This window comes from Hyperolius riggenbachi, chromosome 6 (assembly GCF_040937935.1).
Source record: "Hyperolius riggenbachi isolate aHypRig1 chromosome 6, aHypRig1.pri, whole genome shotgun sequence".
In the NCBI taxonomy this organism is placed as follows: Eukaryota; Metazoa; Chordata; class Amphibia; order Anura; family Hyperoliidae; genus Hyperolius; species Hyperolius riggenbachi.
Genome location: NC_090651.1, coordinates 142,297,150 through 142,316,395, shown reverse-complemented (window position 1 = coordinate 142,316,395; position 19,246 = coordinate 142,297,150). Strand labels below are relative to the sequence as shown.

The 19,246-nt window shown below is 44.4% G+C and overlaps 1 protein-coding gene across 6 annotated transcripts in view; it reads right to left on the bottom strand.

Moving 5' to 3' along the window:
- Positions 1-19,246, bottom strand: part of RNPC3 (RNA binding region (RNP1, RRM) containing 3) — a 76,334-nt gene that overhangs the window by 28,788 nt on the left and 28,300 nt on the right. For all 6 annotated transcript variants that reach the window (XR_011022061.1, XR_011022064.1, XR_011022062.1 and 3 more), the window contains exons 5-12: positions 16,800-16,911; positions 13,738-13,806; positions 11,980-12,137; positions 9,448-9,567; positions 6,299-6,396; positions 3,740-3,925; positions 2,901-2,995; positions 2,756-2,814 (exon numbers count right to left, since the gene is read on the bottom strand). Coding sequence is in view for 2 of the 6 variants with exons in the window: in XM_068240026.1 (XP_068096127.1) it covers positions 2,756-2,814; positions 2,901-2,995; positions 3,740-3,925; positions 6,299-6,396; positions 9,448-9,567; positions 11,980-12,137; positions 13,738-13,806; positions 16,800-16,911 (897 nt within the window). In the remaining 4 variants the exon portion in view is untranslated. The remainder of the gene's footprint in view (positions 1-2,755; positions 2,815-2,900; positions 2,996-3,739; positions 3,926-6,298; positions 6,397-9,447; positions 9,568-11,979; positions 12,138-13,737; positions 13,807-16,799; positions 16,912-19,246) is intronic.

Genomic DNA, 19,246 nt, shown 5'->3' with positions numbered 1-19,246 from the left:
CTGTGCCCAAATTACTCGCTCGGCACCTCGATATCCTCTAATGCAGTAGTGTCAAACTAAAATACAAAGTGAGCCGAAACCGTACACTGGGACCTAGTCGCAAGCCAACCTCAATGTCTACAGGCCACCTTCCTCCCTAATAAAGTTCCCAGGTGTCTAATAGCCCCAATCCAACTCCCTATATAGTTCCCTGGTGTCTAGTGGTTCTCCCTCCCCTATATAGTTCGCAGGTGTCTAAAGACCCCCACTTTCCCCTATACAGTTTCCTAGTGTTTAGTGCTTTCCCCCTCCCTCCCTCATATGGCTTCCTCCGGTGTTCTAGCACTTCACCTTCAATATAGCTCCCCTGGTAGTCTGGAGTGAACCAAACATAATGCAATGCAGGGAAACCACTTTAGGGCCAAATTTAATGGCTCTGAGGGCCAGATTTGGAGTTTGACATGTATGCTCTAATGGCAATGCGGACTACGGTGCCGCCCAAATTACTAAGTGCAGTATGCGCACATTTTACCCATTCTGGCCTACCAGTCCTGCTGATATTTCTGGCATTAGTAGTGTCTGAATCACACACCTCAAACAAGCATTTGACTAATCTTGTCAGACTTCAATCAGAGCATCTGATCTGCAGGCTTGTTCATTTTATATTGCTAAACGTTCAGTGCAGGAAAGACAGGTAATCTGCACTTAAAAACAAATAAATATAGGTCAGCCTCCATATGCCGCTCACCTTAGGGTGCCATTGAATGCAGTCAAAAGACAGAAATAGTACTGCAAATCATGGTTTCCGCTCTTTAAATCTATTAACCACTTGATGACCCAGCCTTTACCCCCCTTAAGGACCAGCGCTGATTTTGCTGATCTGTGCTGGGTGGGCTCTACAGCCCCCAGCACAGATCAAATACCAGACAGAGCGACCAGATCGCCCCCTTTTTTCCCCACTAGGGGGATGATGTGCTGGGGGGATCTGATCGCTCCTGCCTGCGTGTGGCTGGCGGGGGGGGGCACCTCAAAGCCCCCTCCACCGCAGGATTCCCCCTCTCCTCCCTCCCTTCCCCGGAGATCGGAGGCTGCACAGGAACGGATCTGTCCTGTGCAGCCTCTAACAGGCTCCTGCCTGTCATGTGACAGCGATCCCGGCCGCTGATTGGCGGAGGATCGCTGATCTGGTACAACGCTGCTACTGTTAGCAGCGTTGTACAAATGTAAACAAAGCGGATTATTTCCGCTTGTGTTTACATTTAGCCTGCGAGCCGCGATCGGCGGCCCGCAGGCTATTCATGGAGCCCCCCGCCGTGAATTGACAGGAAGCAGCCGCTCGCACGAGCGGCTGTTTTCTGATTAATTAGCCTGCAGGTCCTGCAGCTGCCACTTTGCCGACGCGCGTTATGAGTGCGTGGTCGGCAAGTGGTTAAGGAAGATCCAGTGTATGCTTGAAGCACACCTGAACTGGTAAAAAAAAAAAAAAAAAAAGTGTTTTTTTACTTACCCGGAGTTTGTTTCAGTACCACATATTCTTAAAGTCCCTCAGTGTGTGGGTGCTATCACAGAAGCTTTAAAGAGACTCTGAAGTCTCCAAAAAAAAAAAGTTTTTATTTAACAAATGTGTTTGATATGTTTGCCCTAACTAAACCGCCGCATTCCCGCCGCTCTAATCTATCTAAATCCCCCCCCTAACTCCCGGGGGGGGGGGGGGGCAATCTAGGCAGCCCTTGCGTGAGAGGCAGAGCTATGAGCCACAGCTCTGCCTCTCAGCGCATCTGTCAGCACAAATCACAGATCGCCGCCTCGCCTCTCCCCCCGCCCCTCTCAGTCTTCCTCGCTGAGAGGGGCGGAGGAGAGGTGGAGAATCGCCGCTGATAGACGGCGCATGGAGGCAGAGCTGCGGCTCATAGCTCTGCCTCCTAGAGCAGCAAAATCCATGACCAAGAAAGTCGTGGATTTTGCAGGGGAGAGGGAGGGTGAGTTAGGGGGGGATTTAGATAGAATAGAGCAGCAGGAATGCAGCGGTTTAGTTAGGGCAAACATATTAAACACATTTGTTAAATAAAAAGATGTTTTTTTTGAGACTTCAGAGTCTCTTTAAACAAAACCTCATACATTGTCCTCGATCATGCTTCCATAGCCAGAAACATTTTACGAATGCACAGTTCGCAAAGGGTTGTAACCATGCATGCACAGCATGCTCCAAGCCACAGGAGCACAATCAAGGAGGCACGCTGCCAGGACCCTGCATGCGCTATAACTGTGAGGTTAAACATTCGTTTCAGCGACATATCAGTTTTTTCATGGTGTCTGTTTTTTGCTGTTTAAAGCGGACCTGAACTCTTGCACAGGACAGAAGAAAAACAGAGAAATGCACCCTGTATGTATTTACATAGTTTAGCCTGTTTAATTCCCCCCTCATTTGTGTCTAATCACAAGTAGTAATCTGATCTCTCCCCTGGGTCACATGACTGCCAATGGCAGAAATGGCAGATAAGGTCATTTGAAAGCATAGGCTGTTAACAATGTCTGCTTCCATGAATCAGGAAGTAGAAACAGTGCAGATTTATTGTAAGATTTGTATCGGCTGTAACAAATAAATGTTTTTCTTTAAAGGTCATTATGCTGTTGTGCATATTTTAGAGCAGAGAGGATGTTCTGAGCCCAGGCCCGCTTTAATGTTTTTTGTTTTTTTTAATCCACTTTAATCCTTTGCTTCATTTAGATAGGAACACTAAGTAGTTCTATAAATAATCCACAAACTATTACTTACATGTTCTTTTCGGTTTCAGAAGAAAAATTGACGAATTTCCCAAATATAAATTTAAGATCCTGTTTTAAAATACACGATGACATATTAATAACAAAAACACACACAAAACTAAAAGCACAAAGTATAATCAGCATGTAGTGATTACCTTTTCAGTGGTTTGTTTGGCCAAGTTCTTCACATACAGTCTGCAGTTTGGTTCTCCAGACTCATAGCCCTTAAACACAGGTAACTGTCGCATTTCTGTAAGGGAGAGAAACAGGTCTCTTATCATTTATACTAGAAGATTGGTGCCCTTGGGGCATAGTGAAAGTCAGAGGACAACAGAATGGAGCAAAATCTGCAAGCAGATTGGTGTATTTAAGGCACAGTGAAAGTCTAAGGATAATAGAGGGTGCCCCTCACACTCTAGCATGATTTTTGCTGTGTTTTTAACAACGCGATGCGATCCGCAAGGTCATCAGAAGTGCCTAGAATGAACTGTCTGATGTCTCCATCTATGTCTTGCGATTCACCACAGAACACATAGTTGGCAACAAAAATACAAAAAAGCACTGAGATTTCCATTCATTGTAATGGATGGAATCGCAATCAAACATTGTATTGAAATGCCCTGCATGCATCTGTGGGTAGGGGGCCTAAATAGAACTAAAGAAAACTTGTGATGCCATTCTGATTTTAATTACCAAGTCTGCTGCTGTCAATACTTTGCAGAGTGCCCTTGGAGCCACAAATGTTCTCCGATAGACCATTACCGCAATCAAATATCATTTGATGGTGTCCCAGTGCAGCTGTAAATGGACAGGGAAGGTTGCCACATGTACGTAATGCGAAAGAAAAAGAGTACCTGTGGATAATTTTTTTTGTCCAAGAAAGATTTTTGTTTTCTACAGATAGGTGGCGGTTTTTGACAACCTAAATTGTATGTCAGTATGTATATTTTGTGCCAGCAATCTGGGTTATCCGTAATTTGTAACATAAAATAACCTTCTTTTGAAAGTCGCCCTTTCTCCAGTTCTCTTCTAGAAACAAATTCTTTTGGCAAATCATCATCTTCTTCTGCATCATCATCGTCTTCCTTGGAGATTATAGTAGGGAAGATCTTCCCAAATCCGGGTGCCTCCGATTTCTCTTCATTTTCTTCAGTTGCAGTCTTTGCTTCTAATTGTGGAACTGGAGAAAAATCAGAAAAAAAAGAAAAGATTTTGAAGATTTTCTACTAATTATTACTTATATTAATCAACAGTTAAGACACAAACAGTTTTTGCTTCTCTCCAATACTGCTGCCCACTAACTCTAATGTAAAAAAAAAATAATCTAAAAAATGAGTAAACCCCCTTCAGTCATTTCTTCCTCGAGGCTGTGTGGAGACAGTGCATTAGGTCAGTGTTGTAGGCGGCCACTGACCTATATACAGCCAGAAGAGGGTGGGGCCATGCCAACTATTAGCCAGCAAAGAAAACTCTTTAAAGCGGCGTCAAGTTGGGATTTAAGGCGTTGGTGTACTTATGTACAAGTGTGCTTATATATTTTAAAAAGTGCCCCGATCAATACTGCAATATACTTCCATTAATAATTTTAACCTTATTAAAAAAACAAAAACAAAAGACTGAAGTTCCATTTCCTTGATACATTGTATAGTAGTAAGTGAGCTGCAGTGTGTAGCGATACTTGTTTCAATGCGTACGTTAAAAAGGGGCGCTGGGAAAAAAGGGCGCGGGGTTTTAAATGATAAGCATGGATAACGTTTAAAAATGTATTGTACTGTATTTCGTTTAAAATTAATGTTTTATAAAGTTATAAATCATTAAATAATGTGCATTAAATCGGCAATTGTAAAAACGTTAATCTTCCGTTTAAATAGTGAAACGTATAATAACGTTTAAAAAAAAAATTACTAAGTAATCCTCCCTGTACCTACCCCTAACCCCTAGACCCCCCCGTTGATGCCTAAACCTAAGACCCCCCCTGTTGGTGCCTAAGTAACCCTCCCTGTACCTACCCCTAACCCCTAGACCCCCCTGTTAGTGCCTAAACCTAAGACCCCCCTGTTGGTGCCTAAACCTAAGACCACCCTGTTGGTGCCTAAACCTAAGACCCTCCTTAGTGATCACTGTATTGTGTGTAGAATAATGTTTTAAAAACAGTAAGGGATAAAATATATTACAATTTACATTACGTACTGATCGCTTTGTTTTGTGAATAATAATGTTTTACAAACAGTAAGGGATAACATTTAAAATAATGTTTTATTGAAATAAGAAACGTAAATCATCACAAGCAGTTATAAAACATGAAAAATCTTCGGGCGCCGTTGGAAAACGTTATTCTCGGGCGCCCTTTTTTCCTGTTCGGCGCCCATTAAACGATAAGTATTATAGGAGTGAATGTCGGCGCCCGATTTGTCCACTAGCCTCCTGCGCCCTTTTTTACTGTTACCGTTTCAATAATGTCCTCTAAAACATACCTTAACTAAAATGTGGCATGATGATACGGGTGCGTATTGTAAGGGCTGTAACGGCTGGCCAGATGACCTAACCCCTGTGTGAAATTACACCAGCAGACATCAAGGAGCTAGCCAAAGCTCTCTCAGGCATCCTCTAGACATGGTAGAGTAGGATTTGCTCCAGAATAAAATACATGAATAGAAATACTACAAACAAAGGAAAAAAATTGAGTTAACCAGCCCCAGAGGTAGCCGATTGAAATCTATGCCTAAAGGCCCGTTTCCACTATCACGAATCTGCATGCGTTTCCTGCATGCAGATTCGCACAGCCAATACAAGCGGATGGGCCCATTTCCACTTGTCAGTTTTCCTGAGCGTTTTTCTGTGCAGGATTTTTCTGCATGGCAGAGCCCTCAGAATTCGCTTGCGTGTGGAATGCATGCGAATCGCCGCTAATGTATTTGATAGGGAAATCGCCTGCGGCTTTGGTATGCGAATTTTCATGCGAATTCGCATGGAAATCAATGGAAAAGCACACCGGCACTGCCATGGTTAAATTCGCATACAGCGTCATCAATGCAAATTCGCATGAAAATTTGCATACACCCGCGTGCCAAATTCGCATCCGCATGCAAATTTTTACCGCAGCGATTCGCACCGCACAAGTGGAAATGGGCCCTTACTTGAAAACTGATATCTCAGTCATGGCAAAGATTTAAATCTCCTGTCTCTGCATCATCCTTCTGCTACCCTCAACTGTCTAGTGACAGCTGGGCTCCATGAGAGAATCACAGTGATCACAGCGCAAAATAGGGAAGAAAAAAACAAAACCGCTTTGGTCCTTAAAGGGCAAGAGCTGTAAAGTACAGAAAAACCATGACTAAAAAGAACAAAAGCCTAATGTAGAGGTGCAGCTGATTGGAGGTAGTTTCTTCTTATAGTGGGTAGCCTACTGTAGGCAAAGCATACACTCTACCAATAATGCTGTGACCACCAAAAATAAACTGCTGTAAGACCACTACCACTACCTTTTCAAACTTATACTGTTTATATGAATTTTCAAGTTTGACCAATGATCTTGTAGCTTGATTGTACTTACCATCAGCTTTAGCAGCAATGTGAAATTGCATTTTTTTATGTCCTTTTATGGAGGGTTGTTCAAACACCTCAGATGGTAATAAAGGTGCATGCCCGTGTCTGCAAAAAAAATAAAAATAAAAAAAATATAGGAACAGAACATGGATGTTAAATATCACAAAATTCTGAAGAGCAAATTCAAATTACAGGTGTAGTACCATCTATAGCTCCTTCAGTTTAAAAACTACAAACATCAGCCACATAGAACGTGAGTGCACAGTTAACCTAAGACTATCTCAGATATCCAATGAGATTCTAATAATTCTGATGTGCATGAAAAGTTAATGTAAATTTTAAGCAGCTTGGAGTTGGGCCAGTCAATTGCATGAGACTGAGCCAATCAAATGCACTTCATGGTTCAAGATAGGAGCTGCACGTGTGACACCACTCATGTGAGACAATATAAACTTTATTTAAACACAAAAACTTAAAAAAACGAAACAAAAAAAAAACAAAACTGTGGGATTCCATGCAAGTCTTATTTAGCATTATACATGAAGCTTGCCCCTCTGCTTACAATTTTATGCCTAGTAAAGCATAGCCAGCGCTTCAAGACCCTTCAATCTGCTCCTCAGTGCATTAAGTTCTTAAACATGTATTTATTATGCCAATAAGACAGCCCGCATATCAGAAGTCGCCACAAGTGATGCGTGGCATTCTGGTAGCTGCAGCACGATCAGCATACTAGATATTTGGTTAGGAAATGAATGCCCTGAAGAAGAGACCGAAGGGAGACAGAGGGGTCTCGAAACATTGGCTATGCTTTATTTGTAAATTAAGAAGGTGCCAGCTTCATGTGTATTGGATATTCGGGGTGTTGTCAGTCAATCCAAGAAGCTTTTTTGCACTCCACCGTTATTAAAAAGAGGCTTAAAGGGACACTTAAGCCAGGAATGTAAAAAAATCAGTTTTACTTGCCTGGGGCTTCTACCAGCCCCCTGCTCTTGCAGTCACTCATAGAGCCTCCGGTCCCCCGCCACCAGCTAGTTTCGTTTCCGCAGACAGGCCCTGGCAGGGAGTCGGCGGGCTTTCTGCACCTGCACAGGACTGGCCACGCATATCCTTCCTCATGTTCCTGTCCTTAATTGCATCCTGCACAGGCGCAGGATGCTATTGCGGACGGGAACGTGAAGAAAAATACGCGTGGCCAGACCCGTTGGGCCTGTTAGCGAAAACGAAACTAGCTGGCGCCGGAGGCTCCATGAGTAACTGCGAGGGCAGGGGGCTGGTAGAAGCCCCAGGAAAATAAAACGGATTTAAGTGTCCCGTTAACCAAGGAAATGCAGAAAACCACATTTACTTATTTAACACTAGGACTACAGATACAATTTATTTTCTATTCAGGTTCTAACTTTGCATGCAAGCTGGAATTATTAGCATCTCACCAACTATCTCTAAAGACTATTTGCACTGGAGGTGTTGTGGACACTCATTTAGAAGTTTGTAGTCACCTGGCTGTCACACAACATGCAGGACAGACAGTGATGTACATTTTTCATCACTGACTGTGGCATAAGGTTCTTCAGGACCATTACTTGACATGAGTGATGTTTATTTGTAAATGCCTCCAAGCAGTAATCAGAAGCATGATCAAGCATGACATCATGTGCAGAAAAACACACAGTGCTGCAGAGATTGTTTGGATGGTTTGTGACTGTTGTAAGGACTTATTGAAGGAATTAGCTCAGCTGAATATGGGAATTACCAATAACTTCAGCACAGCTCTGCTCAAACTAAAGTCAAAAAAACTGGCATTACTGAACACATTTATTACCAAGCATACTGTGGTTTTAAACTTCTAGATGACCGCGTCACGCCAAAGGGTGTGACCGCAGCGGCAGCCCCAGGACCGCCTAACGTCGATCGGCGTAAGGTCCTATGGGTGTGTTTTACAGGAGATAACACGCACGCATCTCCGCTCTGTCATCAGCCTCCCAGCCGCTAGGAGACTGTTAGATAGTGAAAATGTTGTCTATTTACTGTGTACAGCGCTGCGATCCATGGCTGTTCTGGGGATAGCCGTGTGACACGGCTGTCCCCCTGGGTGGCAAGACAGCTATCCGCTGTCATAGGCTTAAGTGTATGACAGCCGATCGCACTGATTGGCTGGCTGTGGAAGGGAGGAGGGATTAGAAAAAAAAATGAAAAAAAAAAAAAAACAACCTGGGAGTGATCAGACACCACCAACAGAAATCTCTGTTGGTGGGCAGAAAAGGGTGGGGGGAAATTACTTGTGTGCCGAGTTGTGCGGCCCTGCAGGGAGGCCGTAAAGCTGCAGTGGCCCAATTTGTGAACAATGGCCTGGTCTTTAGGGGGGTTTAAGCTCACGGTCCTTAAAGAAACTCTAACTACAAAAGGTTCACCTGGGGGGTACTCACCTCGGTAGGGGGAAGCTTCCAGATCCGATTGAGGTTTCCCCTGTCCTCCTGTGTCCCACGGTGGTCTCGCTGTGTCCCTCCGAACAGCGGGCATGTAAATATTTACCTCCCCGGCTCCAGCGCAGGATCCGCTCGGATATAGGCGGAAATACCAGATTGCTGTCCGCCCGCTCTACTGCGCAGACAGAGATCGGGTATTTCCGCCTATCTCCGTACGGTTTGCCGCAACAGCGCCCCCGCTGGAGCCAGGAAAAGTAAATAAATCAGCGCTTGTCAGGCTTGTCGAGGGGGGATTCTGGGACACTTCAGGGGAGCCAGCGCTGGACTGCCTGCAGCTACAGCGGAGGAAAAAGCCTCATTGGGACCCTGAGGCTTCCCCCTACCGAGGTGAGTACCCCCCCCCCCCCCCCCCCCCCTACAGGGGACCTTTTTTGTTACAGAGTCTCTTTAAGTGGTTAAGCTGTAACTTACATGTACTGTATGCCTAAAATGAAAAATCAGAAAGATGTTCTCTATAGAAGTCTTTTAAAGTAGGCCATGATAGCTGCACATACATCTATTATTTTGGGATCGGATTTAGATTAATTATGTCACATGACACTGGCAAGAATGCACATTTCTACACATAAGGCTTTGTTACATTTCTAGTAATGATGCTAGTACTGACATTATAAATGCCTACAATCATTTCAGTTATTGTTAGCGCCCAAATCAGCATGTAGCAGGAACTCACTGTGGTGCTGCAGGCACATTCATAAGGTCTTTAATCTTCATTTTCTTTCGTGCACGAGATTGTTTTTTCACACGAAGTCTCTTGGGCAGCTGATCTGCCAGTTCTTTCAGACGAGCAACTCTAGATAATTCAAGAAGAAAAAAAAAAAATCTGTTTTAAGGCATTTTGTAATTTTTCATCTATATTTTACCATTTAGGAAGCACTGTTCACAACAGTCTCTCAAATTTCCAATATATAATACATGAACAAAAAGATCAAAACTTTTGATCTCCATTTTACATTGCTATTCTATTAAATTGGAACTAAACTCAGAACTTCCTCTCTGTTCTAAGAGATTAGCCACCTGCAGTTTTACTTGGTTTCACTTTTGCAGAAGGAACTGAAAGCTTTAAGGCCTCTTTTCCACGAACTGTTGAGCTGCGTGCTCAGCAAGCAGTTGCCAGGCAGCAGTGAGCAGTTACCAGGCAGCAGTGAGCAGTTGTGAGAGTTTGAGAGGCATTTCACTGCCTAGAAACAGTTCGTGGAAAAGAGGCCTAAGTCTCAGTGTTTACCATATCTACATCTGCATCAGCTGAGCTCTCCTGCTGTCTACCCACAGCTGCTCATAAAAACTAATTACACTGATTAGTTGCTAACTTCGTTAGCAACTACCAGGATATGTGGAATAAAGACTTTGCATTGTATGCTGTGCAAGAGTTTGGGTTAACTTTAAAAGTTTCCTATTTTATTGCTGAGCAACGGATCACGTCCACATGCTGCAAGAGTACAAACTGCAAGGATGGAGGTTCTGCTGCAACCACTGCTTGGTCCTGTCCTTCTAGTACTATCTTTGTGGCAACCATAAAACTGGATGTCTAGCTGTATTGCTATTTGGGAGGAGTGGATAGCTTATCAGGTTTGTAATCCACCCATGCTCTTGCACATTTATTTAAGTATTTATATAGCGATGACATATCACGCAGAGCTGTACAGAGTATATTATCTTGTCACCAACTGTCCCTCAGAGGGGCTCACAATCTAGTAGTCCCTACCATAGACCTAGATAGCCCTATGTATGTATTGTGTAGTGCATGTATCATAGTCTAGGGCCAATTTAGGTGGGAAGCCAATTAACTTATCTGTATGTTTTTGGGATGTGGGAGGAAACCACAGTGCCCAGAGGAAATCCACGCAGACACGTGGCGAACATACAAACTCCTGGCAGATGTTGACCTGGCAGGGATTATGAACCAGGGACCCAGTATTACAAGGCGAGAGCACTAACCAGTACTCCACCGTGCTATCCACCACATTTGCTTACACCTCTTATGTACCCTATGTCCATGCTTAATAATTATTCCTTTTTGTTCTGGCTGTATCCACTATGAGTTAAGATTTCATATAATTATCATCATTTTCGGACTATAGTAAGTGCTTCTTATGGTCTAAATACTACAATTCTGCCCTCATGTCCCTGTCCTCCTCTCTCTCTCACTACTTCACAGTGCAGAGACAGGAAGCAGTAATCCTCCACAGAAGTCGCTAGGGGAAATGTGCTCGCAGCCGTATGCCAAGCCTATGCAGAAGTGAAGAGAGAAAATACGGCTGCAATCACGGATCCCCCAGCAGCTTTTCTAAGGAGGATTACCGCTTCTCATCTCTGCACTTTGGCATCCTTATGCAATAAGCGACTGCCTGAAACTCCCCACTGAGGTGGTGTGTGTGTGAGAGAGAGAGAGACAGAGGATGACACGGGGACAGGGGAGGACATGGTGACAGGGGAAGACACGGGGACACGGATATGGATACAAGGGGGACAGAGGAGGACACAAAAGGGACAGAGGATGACACAAGGGGGACAGAGGAGGACACAAGGGGGACAGAGGAGAACACAAGGGGATAAAGCAGTAAAAAAGTAAAAAAAACTATGAAATGTTCTATTGTGCTCTATGTAGGAAATATTATAGCATAGTCCATCCAATAAGTATGTCTGGGAAAAATTTTGGCAATGGCAATTCCAGCATTGACATGTTGTTCATCTGGTTCCAAAGGACCATGTTAACTTGCTTGTCTCTACAATGTAATCCCAGTAAAGGAAGCCCAAGGTGAGAGTGATATGGAGGATGGCCCATTTATTTCCTATTAAGCAATGAATGTTTTCCGCTGTTCCCCTGATCCTGTGTCTCAATAATGTCCCAAATCTGAGTCGGACAGGAAAAAGCTGCCTAGTCGTATTTGTCGTCCGAATCACACAGCGGTGCAATCCTGAATGGCATACAGCAGTTTCCTGCAGCACGAACCAGAATGGCACGGCTAAGCGATTCGGATACATACTAGCATCACTGCAAGTGCCGACCCTGGCTCAGTGAAAATCGGCTCTTAGCCACATGCTACCTTCAGGGTTGGGACTACTGATGCCAGAAGATTACCATGACTGCTATGCAACTGGTATTGTTAAATGGAAATAAATATCACTCTCACCTTGGGTTCACTTTAAGTCATTTATAAAATCAAGTTAAAGACATGTTGTGCTTATGGCTAAAAAAAATTACCTCTCCTTTTCTTCTTCATCTCCGCTTTCATACTCTGACTCTTCCCTGCTGGAAACATCCATGTCATAGTCATCATCCAGCTCTGGTAATGGGGGGTTCTCAGGAAGGTCAGGAGGTACTGGTGGATATGGTACCAATACAGGTAATCTATCTGCATACTACAACAACAAAAAAACATGCAACGCTATCATTATTAAGCATACGCATTGAACACAATTTGTAGCTAGCTGTCCCTAAGTGGTGTTTAAGATCTAAGGTTCCTAATGCTATCATACAAATGTTCCTAGCACAGGTGGAGGCATTCTCTTTTTAGGGAGATGGAAAAGAAAACAAGTAAATTTATGAAAACATGGATCATACGTTCAAACTTCATTCAGAAAGTACCATAGGTGGGAGTCGAGCCTAAAGGTAGCCATACACTGGTCGATTTGCCATCAGATTCGACCAACAGATAGATCCCTCTCTGATCGAATCTGATCAGAGAGGGATCGTATGGCTACCTTTACTGCAAACAGATTGTGAACCGATTTCAGCCTGAAACCGTTCACAATCTGTTGTGGTGGTGGTGGTGCTGTGGCCGCTCTCCCCGCCCGCATATATTACCTGCTCAGCCGGCGCGACTCCAGTCCCCAGGTCTACGCTGTCTTCTCCGCTCTGGTCTCCAGGTCCAGCATGCTTTACTTCTTCCTGCCCAGCAGGAAGTTTAAACAGTAGAGCGGCCTCTACTGTGTAAACTTCCTGCCGGGCAGGAGGAACTGAAGCATGCCGGAGACCAGCGCTGACACGGAGCAGCGGTGACCGGGGGTAGTCGTGCCGGCGGAGCAGGTAATGTATGCGGCTCTATTGCGTCGGTCGTCGGGTACTCGACCGCCGCTAGCGACGTGCTCCCTACCCGCGGGCGATCGACGGTAATTTTCCGCACGGAGCGATCGGACGAAATGGATCGAAATTCGACGTGTAGCGCGAACGATTGGCAGCAGATTCGATCCCAGTGATCGAATCTGCTGTCGAAACGGCGGCAAATCGGGCCAGTGTATGGCCAGCTTAAGACTTTCCAGTGCTGCAAGTTGAGTGATAACCACTTAAGCAGTGTTCTCCCGAGGCTCTTTCAACTGGGTGCTCCACCCAGCTAATTTTGGTGACCACCCAGCTGTCATTGGCTCATCTCCTCCTATGCTGTAAGCAGAGTTGCTCACAAAAGCACTGGCCCTGCATTCTTTAATCTCTCCCCCCCCCGGCTACTATTTTATGACACCCGGCTGGGGAAAAAATTCTGGGGAGAACACTGACTTAACCACTATGCTGCCCCACACTGACAAGTTGAAATGTCTATATCAGAAATTTATAATCACACATATTGTTAATTTAAGCCTAGGTGTTAAAGAGAAAATAGGGAGAGTCCTAGAAGAAAAGATGATTTAAAACAGGTAAGTATGCATTTTTTTCTGTGAATGTCCCCTCACTGCGAAGCAGGTTATTTCAGCACGTGGGGAGTGCCTAAGCTGGGTGCCGTCATAGCAGCAATGCTATGCTGCGTGCCCCGCGTAACGGTAATTCAGGGCTCCGGCGGTTGCCAGAACCAGAATTACATCTCCCTTCCGAGTTGCAACAACTCGGAGGGGGAATAGTAGTTAACGCCGGTGGGGAGTTTAGAGGCAGCAGGGAGAGCAGTCATTCGTCTCGCCCTGCGCTGAACTGCCTGGCGCCCAAACAGTATGTTCTCCCTCAATGTCAGTTGTAAACAGTGCGTTTGCTCACCAGAGGAGGCTGTGCAGTAAGAGGCCCAAATGGAGCTGGAAGATTCATTTTGTTCATTAAGTGCAAGACCTAGAACAATAAGAAAATAAGAAAATGCATTAGCTTAAACAGCATGTAATTTAAGTCCTGTAATTTACAGAGGAAATCCAAGCTCCTAGAAAATCTCCATTCACATTCCTGACTTCCCTATGGTATGTTCAGTTAAAAACTATTTAAAGGATTCTGCAAGGTTTATTTTTATTACATTATATATTACATTGTGAATGTGATGACATCATCCAGACTAGCAGCAAGGTCAAAGGGTGTGTTACTGTTTCCTGCATTATCTGCCAATTAGACAAAAGATTATGCTACCAGTCACCCCCAATAGTGACAACATGAAATGCCAGTGCTTGATGCCATTCTGTAGTTCTGTTGGACATCAGGTGACAATGGAAAAAGAAAGCCTTTGTCATCTCAATGCAGGATATGGGGGCATATTTATTCTTTGTGCTTCAGCAGCTAAATACAAAAGATCACAGACAAACAAAAAGGTACAATACCGTTATTTGACTTAACTCGCATTTCTAACATTTCATCCATTTAACATGTCTAGTGGTCCCCCCCCTCCTTCTCTTATAGTCTTTCCTGGTAGTCTAGTGGTTCCTCTACCTTACGCAAATAATCCTGGTAATATAGTGGTCTTTCCTCTCCCTATATGCAGAGATCAGCAGTAGGAAGCATGTTGGGAAAGTATGAACTCACCTTTCCTTTATCCAGCAATGAGCAGCACTCTCTTGCTGGGCACACCAGCTAGCCTCATACTGCCGCATGTACAAACGCTCAACATGACGACATCACCCTGGACCTGGTACATGCGGCAGTACAAAGCAGGCTGCAGTACTGGACGGTGGGGATTGTTGGCGGAACGAGGAGAGGCAAGTTCATATTGCCTACCTTGCTTCTGGTTGACAATCTCTGCATAGGGGGTGAGGCGAAGGGGGCGAGATAGGAACCCAAGGAAGGGTTTCCAAAGTTAATGTAGGTGGGATGTAAGGAGCACAGGCACATGCTAGCACTCACGCTGTGCTCACTGACAGTACAGACAGTAAAATAAGCACATATTTTAAAGCGGATCCGAGATGAAAAACTAACAATAACAAGTAACTTGGCTATATATCTTATCTAAAGTGTAGATAGTTTACACAGCAAATCTAGCTGCAAACAGCTTCAACAGAGTATGATTATTTCTTCCTGTGATACAATGAGAGCAGCCATGTTGTTTGTAAACATTACACACAAGCAAGCTGATCTGTGAAAACCTAATTCCCCCTCCTCCTCCCTCCTCCTCCCCTCTGCCTCTGAAATCTCTGGCTAGTAACACCTCCCCCTCCTCCTGCCCAGACTGAGCTCCCATAACCCCTTGCTACTGTCTGAAAATGCCTTGGCTCTCTGAAAAGCTGTGGGTGAGGCTTGTTTAGTTTATAGGGAATTAGAGTATTAAAACAAAAATAAAAAAGTATTTGGCTTGAGGAATGCCCTATAAACAATATGAAAGGAATACCATTATGCAATGAGTAAGGCTTCTTGCACACAGGGAAGTTACAGGCGCACGTTAGTGCAGCCTGTAACGCTCCCCCAACGCACAGCAATGTAACAAGTGGGCTGTTCACACTGCCCACGTTGTGTTACATTGTAACGCAGCAAAGTGCTGCATGCTGTGCGTTCAACGCGGCTAAGCCACGTTAGACTGTTTGCACATGCTCAGTCATGTTGGGGAGGAGGGGAGAGCGGCCGGGCACATGGCTAATTAATATGCACTGCACTCAGTGACGTGCAGTGTTTTGCACTGCACTCAGTGACGTGCAGGGTTTACTTCCTGGAGCGGCCGCTCTGTGCGGCGATTGGCTGGCGGGACCACGTGATGCCGCATGCATCCAAGAGTACACATCACGGACGCCAGAGTGAGCTGTACAATGCGGCTCACTCCGACGTCCACACCGGAGAGCACCAGGCGCTGCGTTAGGGGCACGTTATGTGCCCTATAACGTCCCCTAAACGCAACGTCCTGGTGTTTAACTAGCCTAAAAGTTTATCTCGGATCCACTTTAATCTTCCTGGCGGTAACCCCGAACACAGTTCGGGGTAAGCCGCGCAGGAGGTTTGCTCAGGCCCTGCTGGGCCGACTTGCTTAATTTTTTTTTTTGCTGCACGCAGCTAGCACTTTTGCTAGCCGCCCTGCGCTCGATCGCCGCTATCCGTCGCGCCGCGCCCCCCCCGACCCTGTGCGCTGCGTGGCCAATCAGTGCCAGGCAGCGCTAAGGGGTGGATCGGGACCCCCAATGACGCCATGGCGACGGGGGAAGCCCTCCAGGAAATCCTGTTCTTTGAACGGGATTTCCTGATCGAAGCGGGCGGGGGGGATGCCGCTGAGCGGCTATCATGTAGCAAGCCCAGGGCTAGCTACATGATTAAAAAAAAATAAAAAAATGCTGCGCTGCCTCCTGGCGGAATTTATTAGACCGCCAGGAGGGTTAAATAAATCGCAAGAGGTTAAAGTATATCTAACCTGAGGCAAAGCTACCTAAGTTAAGCAAAAAGATATGTTCATACTGGATCCACATACCACAGTGTGTTATCAGTTCATCTTCTTAAACCCCCCGGTTATCTGTTATCACCCCTTAAACATTTCACTTCCCTTAAAAGGACTGAATAATAAATGGAGAAGGAGGGGATATTGCAGCTAGCCTTTTGTTGAAAGTAAGACAGGGTTGCGAATGATCACCTACTCTATGTTTTTACCCTACGTGGCTTTTGTTAGGTATACATTAAAACGGAGCAATAGATAAAAAAACACCTATGCTGGGTGAAATATGCAGCCGACAGATGCAATACTTCCAGCCACTGAACCACAAGTGTGCACATCACAAGTTCTGCCCTCAATATCTGCATGCCTCTTATGGAAGTACTGTACCAATAACATGCAGACATTTAACATTATGGAAGATGATAAGCAATGGAAACCTTCACAATGCTTCAGTGCTGGTCTCTAGTTTATCAAATGTACAATAAAAGAATTTTACCTGGACATAAAACTTTGGGACACTTGCTAGGGCATTTGCAATATTCGCCAAAACTGTGCTTGAAGGAGGTGGATATAAGTATTTTAGGTTGGGTCGTATCGGAAAGACTAGCCTGAAAAAAATAAATCTATTAATGTCCATGAATGTAACAGCAGTAACTAAAACATTTAACACAGGACAAACAAAGTCTAAAGTATTTTTTGACACACAGCATTCCGGGGCTCTGATTCCATAAACCGGTCTCCAAAGTTTTCTCACAGGAAATGTTTTCACATCTTATCAATAAAATATTACACCAGCCCCAAGCAAACAGAAAGTACTCAGAAAAGTTGGACCGCATTTACTGTTCCAGCTGGATATTGGGGTACTTTTCTTGCCCACTTCCATCCGCACCGAGCAAACAAAAAGTACACAGATAAGTTGGTCCGCATTTACTACAGCTGGATATTAGAGTACTTTTCTTGCCCACTTATATTTTATTTTCTTATCTAAATTTTCAGCACCTAGAAAGCAAATAATGACTATATCCTATGAGAAAAACTCAGGAGAAAAGTTTATTGAATCGGAGCTCTAGACTTTGCTTCCAAGAAGTGCTATAATTCTGTTCAAAAAACTTTTTTTTTCTAGTTTTCATCAGTATGAAAAGGAGCCACTTTTGGGGCTTCATACCTATCCATGCCCACTTTCTGTGAGATGCTTGTCACTTCAAGACCTGACAGCAATGGAGTAAGTTTTAGAAGAACTGATGAAGATCAACCAATCCAAAACAGTCTGTATCCATGTTGGATCTTTGTGGTTCTGTACAATTAACAAGCTGCCACATTATTGCAGTCCATCGGTTCTGGAAGCGTGGCTAGCTTATAGGGATAACAAAGGATGATATGCATATTCAGCAGTTATGTGTTTTGGGAGACATATGCTCACTCCAACCTGAATTATCGCAAATACCTTTTTGTTTTTAGAAGGCAAACTCTTGTTTTCCTGTGAAGTGAGAAAGGGTTATGGTAACCGTACAATTCAGTGGCCCTTATGCAATTACCTTTTCTCCTGAGTTTTTTCACAAGACTTTTTCACACCTTAATAGAACCCCATATAAAGAGTTCTCATCTCCCAGTTTTGTGCCGGCCACCCACCTCCACCACCAATGGTTGCTAAAATCCACGTATGATAAAGGCAAGTCTGTATAGACATGCTCATTGTTTCACACATGGATGCTACCATTGTTAATAAAGACCTATCTTGATGGATGGTGCCTCTACTGTGTTCTCTTATGGATTAACCAAATGGATAGTTTGTAATGCAATCATATGATCATTTTATATTCTTTTATGATCGTTCTAAAACAACCATGTCAAAACTCTACAGAAGTAATAAATGTTCACTTATTTCTGTCACAGAGCTCAAACTGAGTTCAAACTGGAGCAGTGTACAGCTGATATCAAATCAGCTCAATTACATTCTTGCACTACATACAATAACAAAATAAAAAAAAAAAATTCTATCTCCAACCCACAATTATTTTTATTCTCTAGCCTTACAACTACACCCTGTATTCAGTGTTAACTTTAATGTGAACCCAAAGTGAAAATAAACTGATGTGATAAACTATAGTATTGCTCCTACTCCTAAAATTTACTTTTTTTAAGATATCCCATGGTTTTATCATATGTTTAAACATTTCCAAAGTAGATTTACTTTTTATTGTCTCTGCTCAATGGCAGTCTATTAACCTCCCTGGCGTTCTATTAAGATCGCCAGGGCGGCTGCAGGAGGGTTTTTTTGTAAATTAACTTTCAGTTGGCTGCATGAAAGCCCACTAGAGGGCGCTCCGGAAGCGTCATTCTGATCACCTCCGGCGACCAGAATAAACAAGGAAGGCCGCAATGAGCAGCCTTCCTTGTTTTGCTTACATCGTCGCCATAGCGACGAGCAGACGTCCTGACGTCAGCCGCCTCCGATCCAGCCCTTAGCACTGGCCGGAACGTTTGTTCCGGCTGCGCAGGGCTTGGGCGGCTGGGGGGGACCCTCTTTCGCCGCTGCTCGCGGCGGATCGCCGCAGTGCGGCGGCGATCAGGCAGCACACGCGGCTGGCAAAGTGCCGGCTGCGTGCGCTGCTTTTTATTTTGCAAAAATCGGCCCAGCAGGGCCTGAGCGGCGACCTCCGGCGGTGATGGACGGATATATTCGTCCATACCGCTGAGGAGGTAAAGTGTCCCAAAGCTAAAATACATGAACTATTGACCTTTTTAACTCGATTCCCTGTACTAAGAAGAAGTTGTTCTCTGCAGCAAAAAAAGTTTTATAGCTGTAATTCCTTATCAGTTAGGGTTAGCTATAATGCAGCTATAATGCACCGAGAAGAGAGAAACCTTCACTGGCATGCTTGAAGGTTAGCTCTTTCAGGCAAAAAAAGAAACACAGCCTAATATGTTTTACACTATACATAC